Source organism: Uranotaenia lowii, chromosome 3, assembly GCF_029784155.1.
Source record: "Uranotaenia lowii strain MFRU-FL chromosome 3, ASM2978415v1, whole genome shotgun sequence".
Taxonomy (NCBI): domain Eukaryota; kingdom Metazoa; phylum Arthropoda; class Insecta; order Diptera; family Culicidae; genus Uranotaenia; species Uranotaenia lowii.
The window spans coordinates 99583848-99595197 of NC_073693.1; the positions used below are offsets into that span (position 1 = coordinate 99583848).

Consider the following 11350-nt stretch of genomic DNA (forward strand, 5'->3'; position numbering starts at 1 on the left):
GAATTGTTATTAAAACTGAATTGATCATTGAAACTCGAAAATTTGAAAAAATACTTACTTCAATATGCGTCAGAGTTTAGTCATAATTGTCTACAAATTAAATAAAAACTTTGGTAAACCTGAAGTCTAAATAAAGTTAAATTTGAATAGCTTTTAGTCGAAATTGAATCAAATTTCAACCAATGTTTACCAAAACTGTGTCACAGCACAGAGTACAGACGAACAAGCTACACAACGAAACTTGTGTGAAAATTCCAACCCCCTTTTTGAAACAATTTTTGTTTTTTAGCTGGGACACCAGATGTGTCCAAACACACTTAAGAGAATTGTCAAAACAAAACTGAGAAAAAATAACAAAATTTCACTCAGTTTATAATAGGTCGTATGTTCTACTTGGCATGGCTATTTTATTTAAACTTGCATGAATTACTAAATTTTGAACAATGGGATGCCTAGAATCAGTACTGCTGGGTGAGAATAATTGCAAATATATTAAGGAATATAACAATATACTCCGCGGAAAAATAAGTGCTGCAGTCAAATCAAGTTGAGTCAGAAAAAAAACCCGAAGCCTTTGGACCAGTAAGATCCCGGAAAAGTAATGAAGGTAAGTAAAAAAAAACTGTTTCCCATCGTCCAATCGTCTGAAACACTTTCATTTATTTCCTTCCGTACAGCTCGACAAAGTACAGGATGCAATGAAAAACTCCATCATCCGGTCGGACAAATAACGGAGCAGATTCAGCGCCAAAAAGATGAACATTGGGCCGGAACAACCAGTATTACTTCATCACCAGCTGCAGAACATCACTCTGGCGGAAGAACCTCATCTAGTTCCTCAGCCACGATTGCGACAACCTACATCAACCGCCGCTTATCGTACCGCTATCACCACCACCAGCGTCAACAGCAGCACTACCAAATCTAACATCAGACATTCGTCGGAAGCGTTAATTTGCATCACTGCCCGCTTTCCGGCGGAAGAAACCATCAACGCAGCAGCAGCTACCATTCTCGTCTGTACCGCAAGAAACGAATCAGTTCAGCAGCAACAGCGGCCAGTTCAGCATCTGCCTCGAGGAGTCAATTTTCTTTTCCCACAACAGAAGCGCACCAGACGGCGGTTGGAAAATAGAAGTTCCCTCACAAAATCTTTCGCGCAACCGGTCATTGCGCAAGCAAACGGAACCAGCATCGAAAACAACAAAAATTCTCGCTGGTGGTAACTACAGGATTAGCACGAAAGGAGCACACTCTGATGTTTGAACCAATACTACATAGGATCCCCCGTAATCAGCCCATTTAGTGGTTTGTAAACATAATTTGCTTAATTTAATAGATTTAATGTTTTTTAACATCATAATTAATCATATTTCAGATATTTTGCCCGCAGAATCTTCTGGCTGATAGTGAACTGGAAAAAGGTCGAAAAATTTGTTCCGGGTCCGATGATAGAACTGTCCCCGGATGATGGGGTATGTTGAAGTAGTGTCCAGGTGGGCAACTTGTAGTTCCTGTACAGCGATTTAGTTTTTGCACTTTAAGATCTAGTATTGAAGACTAACCCTGTTGATTTGAAAAAGATTTGGAAAAAAAATTTCCCCCGCGAAATACTTGCAACACCGTGCACTGGGCCGAAGGAATCAGTGTGACGTGGCAAAAAAAAAAAAAACGATGGCAACATCTGCAACGCAATGTCAACGAGAAGCTGTGACAAACCTGGACCAAAATTGGAGGAATCGGTATGTGAATCGTGGATCGTCGCCAGACTGACTATTTAGTCTTTTTCGTGGGTGAGATGGGACAAAGAAGTTTACAAGAAATGCCAGCTTAAACAACAAAGAATTTTATCGAATGTGGACTTGATGATTAAAAGTAAGTTTGGATTTATTCAACAAGTACTTTTTGAACACTAACAAATCTAATATATTTTTAGAACCAACAATAGAAACATCACCTTCGGCTCAACAGAAACGATATTTTCAGCACCATTAACGGGATATTAAAACCCTTTAATCGCCTTGTTCTCTTCCGGCTAAGATTTTCAAAAAAGTTGCCAACAAATTAAGAAACTGGAGCCAGTTGTGCTGGTAAATCCAGGAGCTGGTAAGGATGATTTTTGGACACTTATATTTCCAGTTAAATTGCCACAATTTTATTTTTCACGAAACATTTGGTGGCCAATTAATGAAATCGAAAAGGTTTTGGCTAAGCGGTTCAATTGTCGCCGTAAGGAGCAAGAATCTGGCGAAATGACTGCCCCTGGCCAGCGGCACCGAACAAAGCCCTCGGCACCGGCATTTCCCAGAAGTTGCAGGATCTTTCCTGCCACATCGACAGGTCGCCTCAGAGTCCGACCAGGAAAATAATACTTGTGGGGACGCTTTCCACAAATGATGGTGCGGGTGGCTGCATCGGAAGCAGCATGGGATGAATCAATGGGAGCCTTGGGCTAACTTCCGGAATTGGTTCAAGCAGTAGTAAAGGTGGCGATTCCGGTTTAGATCACTTTCCAAAGAAACGTAAAGATGATTTAGCTATATCTGATAGCACAGCATTATATCATAAGTAAACAATAGGACAGATAGATAATGATGATACACAATTTTGATTTGGAATTGAATAGATTATTTTGTTTTCAGTGTAGGTACTATTGACACATTTGCTTTAACACTAACTGCTTTAGTAAATAGTGACATAACAATAACCATAACGTTATCAATCAACCCGTAAATAGGTATGAATTATTTATTTAAACCTTGAACGAAAGAATTAGATTGTTTGAATCAAAAAACGAAACAGAATCGAACTGATAACAACTACGCGGAATAGCAGCGTCTAGAAGTTAGTGAAAGGGGAAGCGGAGTTGGAGATGTGTTAACAAAGAATTGTACAGAAACTTGTAGGGATTTCAATGAAAAGTCAAAAACAAAGATAAAAAGAGAAACGTGTTATTCAGAGCTGAAGTAAAAACATCTATCAGCAACAAGTAACAAAAGGAATAAATAAGAATATTTTTTCATACTAGAAAAATCACAAAATAGAATACTGCAAGTAAAATTCTACAAAAACATGGAGTAGTACAGTCGCTTATAAGACTTTTTGTTCAGCACCAATTTATGACTTAGATGCTTGTTCCGCAGTGGAGAGACAAGAATCGCGAAACTCTACCACAAAAAATAAATGAAAAATAATCTGAAAACATCAGTATTGTTTTGACAAGTGAGATGAATTAAAAAAATTGCTGAAATGCAAATTTTTAGGGATTTCAGAAGTAACCTCTTTGTTTGCATCATATGATTAGACATTATTATCTGTAATATTTATGTTATGTTAAATTGATTGTTTACATATTATATTCAATAATCAAATACAAGTTTTGTAATCAAATCTGTAATGTAATAATACAGTAATCGAATGCCATACGTTAAGAAATAAAATAATCTCTAATTAGGTACACGTTTTCTTTTATTTTGAAAACCGTAAAAAGATCTTTAAAAGATACATAGTATCGTCATAAAAACTTGAAAAAAATGATAAGATAACGATTACATCTATCTTTCAAATTCTCTCAGCTAAATTTTAATCTAGAAAAAAAGCAAAAAAAATGAATGGTTACTCTACTTAACGACCCGTTCGCTGTATCGTAAAGTGCGTCCAAACGATTCCATTTCTTGGATATAAGACTAGCTTAATCGTACATTAATAATCCAAAACTATAAAGCTAATCTTTCGTGTGTCTTGGGAAGAAGATAATGGAAATCGTTATTGTATAATACTGATTCATGCGGGTGTACTGTGGTTGTACGTCTTGAACTTTTTCGCCAAATCACGCAAGGAGATTCCAGGATTATTGTGAACTGATCGAATCATATGTTCCACTTTTACGCCTGGTTTGTTTTGCTCGATCCACCGTAAGGGTCTCCCGGTAACGTTGCAGCAGCGAATTAACAGTCGATTTAGGATATTTCAGGAATTTCGCGATCTTTACCCCTGACCACGTCGGTTTCTCTACGTGAGTGTGCAGAATATCGTCGATAACTTTTGACTGACTGCTTCAATCTTGATGAAATTTTCACCACTAAGTAAACAAACCATCCGGATCAAAACACTGTCAATAGATTCGCGATGTGACAACTAGGGGCGCTGCAGTAAATGAAAAGATGCGACCAGATTCTATGTGAAACAGACTTCAAATCGAAAATCAGACTGAATAGAATAAAATAAAATCAAAATTAATTGAAAATTTGTGAAATGTTTTAAAAAAATTATGAAGAGATTAATCCCCTTAATTTATATTAGTTTTTCTATTTTAACGGCATTATCGGTTCGTTCTCACTGCAAGTTTTCGCTTGTGGGGCGAACCATGCTTGACCCACAATTTAGTAGATTCAATTCTATCTGTATCTACCAATTTAGATCAAGTTCATTCGTGTTAAAAAAATGGTAGGAATTTTGACACTTGTAGCACATTTTGAAAACTTTACCGCCACAAAATGTTTGTATTCAAGATCTGCGGCCTTCAATTTTTTTTTACAACACGTGTTCTATTTGCGTATGCTGTGATGCAAAAATAGATCGATTTCTATCACATATGGCTGGATTAGAAACAGTGTTGTAAAAAAAATTAACGCCCAAAGATCTTGAAAACATTTTTGCATGGTAAAATTTTCAAAATGTACAACAAGTGTCATAATTTCTACCACTTTTTCCCAACACGAGTGAACTTGCTCTTATAGTACCTATTAGTTGGCCCGTGCTGAACCAAATTTTGTTTATATGAAGATAATGCTTCAAACAAAATTATCCCCGCTCATTTTCACCATCTTTCTTTTTTTTTTTTAACTATCTGTCCGTCTATATATAGATGTCCTTACTCAAAAGGACTCCATTTTTAACCGATAAGTCCGATAAAATAAAGTAACAAATTATTGAAAACACTTAAAATTTTTGGAAAATGAATCAAAATTAGATCAGTTGCGAGTAAAAAGAGTATGAAAAATAAGCCAAAACTGAAGCTAAAACATAGTTTGGAGATCAAATGGATTCGAAAATTAGTCAAAAATAGAATAGAATTATAAAATATCATCAATCTGGAACCAAAGATAAGTCCAATCAAAGTGAGTTATGCTGATGTCAATATTTATCAGTGATTGAAATCCTCACCCATTTTCTCATCAGAGGCATTCAAAATACACGCTCTGAGGCTTCGCATAGCTATACAGGAGACGATACATATACATTCATTCAAACCTCCCCCCATGAGGAGGATCTGCTCTGAGAGATACTATTCGTTTGCTGCCCCGAACGAACTCTCTCAACTTTCGGTTGCTTCATGATGCATGAAGAAGACGAGGCACACATACTCATTTACGTAATTGAATTTATGGACTCAAGCCGATAGCTGTCGTTGAGGAGAACATCTTCAACCTCGCCGCAAAGGTTGAGGCAACAACGACAACAACCAAACTTATTGCATTGTATAGGCCCGCAACGTATGGAGCAAGGAGGGGGGAGGAAAAAGAAACGAAAAATCTAGCTGCCTGCGTGCGGTTGCTGTGCAATAATAGCAATAGCAGAAAAACCTCACGCATTCGATCCAGGCACAAACGAGGAGACTCGGGTTTGCTCTGCCTTTTGAATTCGGTTCGCTCGAGGTTGTAATAGGAGATGAGTGAGAGCCATTCGTTTGGTTTTTTGGATTCGCTGCCTCGGATGTATATTGCTTCATGAAGGCGGGTCATGTTGAGAGCGTATACATCATCGATTTTGTCGTTTTCGCTGCCTCAAAGCAACCTTTGCTTCCAAGTAAAGCGTCGAGCGAGAGAAGGTTGCTCAATTCATGCTCATCAAATTACAATCACTGATATTTATGCAAAATTGAGTCTATACAAATTATGTCAAAACTAAGTTTAATTTTATTAATTAAGTTGAACAAGAGCAAAAATCATGGACTCCAAAATGGATCAAAGTTAACTAAGGCTAAATTCAGTTGAAAATCTCAACTTTATATAGAAAGTTGGGTCGGAATTGCCTAAATAATAACTTAAAATAAAACCAAATTTAGTCCTTAAGGTTCCTTTTTTAATTGCAATACAGTCAAAGTTGAAATAAGCTCGCCAAAATTTTAAATTTGAGTCAACCATGTGCCAAACTCAAACAAAAATCCAAACATTAGTGTACCGCAAGTTGAAATTGAGTTTAAAAGGAGACGAAGAAGACTCGAAATGGAATCTATTGAATCGATTGAATTAATTGATTGAACCTTAGAAAAAATCGAGTCACACTTTGTTGAAGTCAAACTGAGTTGAAATTTTTTTTATTTAAAATAACAAAAGAGTGTACAATTACTTTATTACATAATTCGATTTTCGTTTCCTACCCTATCTTTCCTAACAAATATTCAAATGTGAATCGAAATACTTACTAACTAACTTTTTATTATTCCATCTGAACTCTCGTATACTTTTTTGAAACATAAATAAATTTACATTGGGGAAATTTTTTAAACAGTATGCGATGTAGTGTGCAGCTAACCAAAAGATTGATTTTTGTAAAGTATTCATCGGATCAATTATCAAAATAATTTCAATATTGACGTATACTACATGAAAGCTCCTTGTAGCACCTTATCCACCCACCTTTTGACCTCTTCAGTAGAACTACATGATTGTAAACGATGTTTATTTGAGTCAATTTTTTTACAGATATCACATGATGAGTTATCAATTTGTCCTATTCCGTATTGGTACAATTTTTGTTTGTTTGCTATAAGATAATTGAATAAGAAATAAATTATCGATTTATCCTGGACAGGCAAAAAGGGTAAACTGATGACGTTCCAAAATAGAGACCACGGTACTTGAAAGTGTGTTTCTTCAATCTTGGGTTTGAACACGTTTTCAAGAACGAATTCTCTATAGAGTTGTTTGGTACTTTCAATCAAGGGGCTGTTTTTCAAATTCGCTTTAACAATCCAATCTTTACCATTTCTTGTCAATCTTCATAAGTGACCATAATTTATCAAGTAGTCTTCTTGCGAATTTGCCAACAGAATATTCCGAACAAATAAAGCTTTGCATTTCTGCTCGGGATCTATCAAACCTAATCCTCCTCTATCAATGTCCAAATATAATTGCCTCCTGTCAACTCGAAAAATACTATTTTTCCATAGATACTGACCAACGGTGGATTTTATGTTATCTTGGCAAGGTGTTTATTTTTTGGGGGAAAAATCTGAGCTAAATACCATAGTTTTGATAGGATGAAGGTATTTAAATACCAAACTTTACTAAGTATACACATGTTCCGAAAACTAATTTGAAATATTCGTCGATTTATATCTGCAATGATTTTATCAAAATTGAAGTCAATATATTCATTCCAAGTTTTTGTCGTGCGAGGAAATGTATTATTTAACTAAATTGACTACAATATGAAATCTCAATGGAAAATAATTTCCTTTGAAGAGATTCATTATTCGATATTTACTAATATACTATTTATTTATTGCTAATTTTATTATGTTATGTTCAATAATTTTATAAGATAAAATACAAACTACAAGATTTTTAAGAAAAATAATATTAGATATTAACGCTACAAAAGTACAAAAGGTAAACAAAACAAAGACTGGTTGATGATCGACTGTTTTAATGGTTCAATTTTTCTTTCAAAAGCTGTATCACTTTGGTTTTGAACATGGAACGATTGGTTATGTTTTTAATATCCGTTGGTAAGGTGTTGTATTTAGTAGGTCCAATAAATGAAATTCTTTTTTGCCCTAATGATGTTGTGGATCGGCTTCGTTGCAAGAAATCTGACTGGCGAGTGTTATGAGTTCGCAACCCCGTAGTAAAATGGAGGTTTTGAATATTTTCAATTGAGTGTAGATTATCATAGACATATACAACAGTTTGCAAATCACAGAGTTCAGATATTGGAAGAACGTTATGCGTTCTTAAAGAGTAAAGCTGAAGGGTAGGGAATAACAAAGGGAGCTTTAAGATGTTTTTCAAGCATCTATTCTGGAGCGTTTGAAGTTTCTGTAAGTGGGACAAGGAGGCTCTTCCCCATATCATAATAAGGTAGTTCAATTGAGAGTGGATAAACGCAAAATAAAATTTAAAGAGAACATGTTGTGGAACAAAATTTCTCAGTTTCCAAAGAACACCGCAAAGAGGAGTAATTTTTTTTTCCAAGTGTTCAATGTGACGATTCCATGAGAGAGTTTCATCTAAGTAAATTCCCAAGTATTTAAAATAACTAACTCTCTCAATAGTATTTCCATTCATAGCTGGGTCATTAGTACGAAGTAGCTTTTTATGCGAAGAACGAAACAACATGTATTTTGTTTTAGTATAATTTAGTGAAAGTAGGTTTGAATTGAAATATTTTGAAAGCAGTTTTAGGTCGTCTTCAATGTGCTGAATTATAATATCAGGTGAAGTTTCAGAATAAAAAATTGCTGTATCATCGGCAAATAAACGTGCTGTGCCTTTAAGTTGAAGGTTACATAAATCATTGACATATAAAAGGAAAAGTAATGGCCCGATATTACTCCCTTGTGGTACACCGATATCAATATTTCTTAATTCGCTTCTTGTGTTTTCAATAGCCACATACTGCTTGCGACCTTCTAAGAAGCTACTAAGGATATTATTTGCTGTTCCTCTTATCCCGTATTTATACAGTTTGGACAATAATATGTCATGATTTAGAGTATCGAAGGCTTTTTTGAGATCCAAAAATAGTGCCCCAACAATATTTTTTGACTCTATTTTACATATGATGGAGTCAACTAATTCTGAGATGGCAATTTGAGTGCTCGAACCTGATCTAAATCCATATTGCAGTTTATAAAGTATATTGTTCTGATTTAGAAAGTCTACAATTCTATTAACAAGAAGCTTCTCGAACACTTTACTAAAAACGCTTAAAGTCGAGATAGGGCGATAGTTATTGACGTCAAGCAAATCGCCAGCCTTAAAAACAGGGATGACTTTCGCAATTTTTAGACAGTTCGGGAAAACTCCTGACTCCAAAATTTTATTAAAGTATTGTGTAAGTATGTGCGAGAATGTTTCGTGGTTATTTTTCAAGACATTAACAGGGAAACCATCTGGTCCATGACCCTTTTTATTTTTAAGTGAAAAAATTACAAGTCGAACCTCGTTTACACTAGCGGGCCGTAAGAATATTGTATTTTCTACCTGTTCGATTTGAGTCAAATGATCATTTTCAGTATTTACTGGAATCTTTTCAGCCAGGTTCTTTCCAATTGTGGAAAAGTGTTTGTTAAATTTCTCACAAATCTGTGTACTATTGGTTATAACACCTCTTTCATCTGAAAGGTTAATTGAGGAAGTCGTTTTAGATTTACCTAAGAGCGTATTAATGTTTCTCCAGAGCTTTGAATGTGGTGAATTATTTAATAAGCGCTCGTAATAGAGCCTTTTACATTCTTGTTTTTTTGAACTCAATTTTTTATTTATGTGAATTAGCATCTCTTTTAAATTGATATCATTTGGATGCTTTTTCGATCGTTTTAAATAATTCTCTTTTATTTTGATGAGTGTCCAGATGTCAAATGTCATCCACGGACAGCAATTTCCTTTAAGTTTTACCCTTTTATTAAGTGTTCGAGAAGAAATTTTCACAAAGCGATTGTAAGTTGATGTGATTTCTTGTAGGCCTTCATCAACATTTTCTGGTAGTTGAATACTGTTTAAATAATTCACAAATAAGCTGTTTAGTTTAGCGTTATCAACTATCTCTTTCCTAAGAATTGTTACATTTTTATCACATAATAAATTGAATGATGTGAGTATTTGTAAATGGTCACTAACATCAGAAAAGATTGTATCATTTTTCAATCGATCTAAGTCAATTTGCTTCGATATAACGTGATCTAGAATATTCTGAGTTGTTGGCCTAGTAGGAAAGGTGTTTGTACAAGCGTATCCAAAAGATTCTAAGATAGATCTATATTTTGCTACGGTATTCAGGTTAATCAAATTCACAGGAACGTTTAGGTCACCGACAATGAAGCAGGAGTGATTATCAACAACAGACGTTAGAAGAGATTCAATTTGATCACAAAACATGTTAAACGGGAATGAAGGGGGTCTATATACGCCATGAACACAAATTACTTGACCACTTGTACAAATTTCGACACTAATTCGGTGAAAGCCATCAAAAGTTATATTTTCAGTAGTTTTAAATTTCAAATTTGTCTTTATATACATAGCTAGGCCTCCATATGGTTGGTCGCGGCAAGAGAAAATCGATGTATATCCCGGAATGTTGTAAATACAACAGTTATCTTTACCAAGCCAGGTTTCACAAACAACAATAACATCGATACAAACATTAAAATGATCAATGGTCTGTAATATGCAATCAAATTTATCTAAATTATTCATACTACGTACGTTCCATTGCAAAATTCTAAAGGATCTTGAATCATTATTAAAAGTACTTAAATTAAAATCTTCTACATTTTCATGGTATCTATTCATTAAACTATCCATTGAATAAAATATATTTCAGTTTTAAACATTTGTAGATCTAAGATCTTATTTTGATCGTGGATCAGCATTGTTCCTTTTTCGTTTGGGTGAAGGACTTTCATTTGGAATCGTGGATGTGTTATTTCTTTGCTGAGTGACATGCATGCTCATGAAGCGATTCATTTCAAATTTAGTTTTGATTATATCAGGTTTTGAATTATCTGTTTGTTTGACCAAAATGGCACCATTTCTTCCGGGCCAAATGTATTTGGCTCCAATTAAGTCTTGATATTCGCGCAATTCAGTTAAAATTTCCATGGATAAGGGCGTCAATTCATCCCTTATTGTGACGTTTAGTGGTTTACCATCAACTACTAATGAAGGATCTATTGAAGAAGAGGCAAGTTTCCCAAAAATTCTTTTTTTACTGAAAATTTCTTCTTTTATTACTGTATCTTTTAATAGAACTTTAATTGGTGGAGACTTTTCATTGGGTTTATTGGATGATATTAATCTAACAGCGTTTAAAATGGATTCAGTTTTAAGGTCGTAGCCAAAAGTGCCACATGTTTTGCGTACAAGTTCTTGTGTATTTTCTCTATTATTGTATGGCAATCCGAAGATCAAGAGGTTTTTTGAAACAGCCTCCCGGTTAAATCGGTCGAGGTTTATTTCCAATTTATGGACCTGATTGGTAAGATTTGAATGCTTAGATTTGAGATCAGTTACTTCTTTTTCAAGAGCATCGTTTCGGAATTTTATGTCTTTGAAATCAGTCTGAATTTCATCGAATTTCGTGGACAAAAATTCCTGCGAAGCCTCTATCGCAGTAGTAA

At 34.8% G+C, this 11350-nt stretch overlaps 1 protein-coding gene across 3 annotated transcripts; it reads left to right on the forward strand.

The window, feature by feature from the left end:
* Window positions 1–502: 502 nt before the first annotated feature.
* LOC129755490 (uncharacterized) lies at window positions 503–2058 on the forward strand. Of its 3 annotated transcripts, XR_008739270.1 has the most exons (4): window positions 503–607; window positions 678–1308; window positions 1379–1875; window positions 1937–2058. XR_008739270.1 is itself a non-coding variant. In XM_055752011.1 (2 exons), the coding sequence occupies exon 2, from the start codon at window positions 756–758 to the stop codon at window positions 1224–1226; it is 471 nt and encodes a 156-aa protein (XP_055607986.1). In that variant the 5' UTR covers window positions 503–607; window positions 678–755; the 3' UTR covers window positions 1227–2036. The 3 variants fall into 3 exon arrangements, 1 of the variants encoding a protein (XP_055607986.1); XR_008739269.1 differs by having other exon boundaries at window positions 1379–2036; XM_055752011.1 differs by having other exon boundaries at window positions 678–2036.
* The last annotated feature ends 9292 nt before the right edge of the window (window positions 2059–11350 follow it).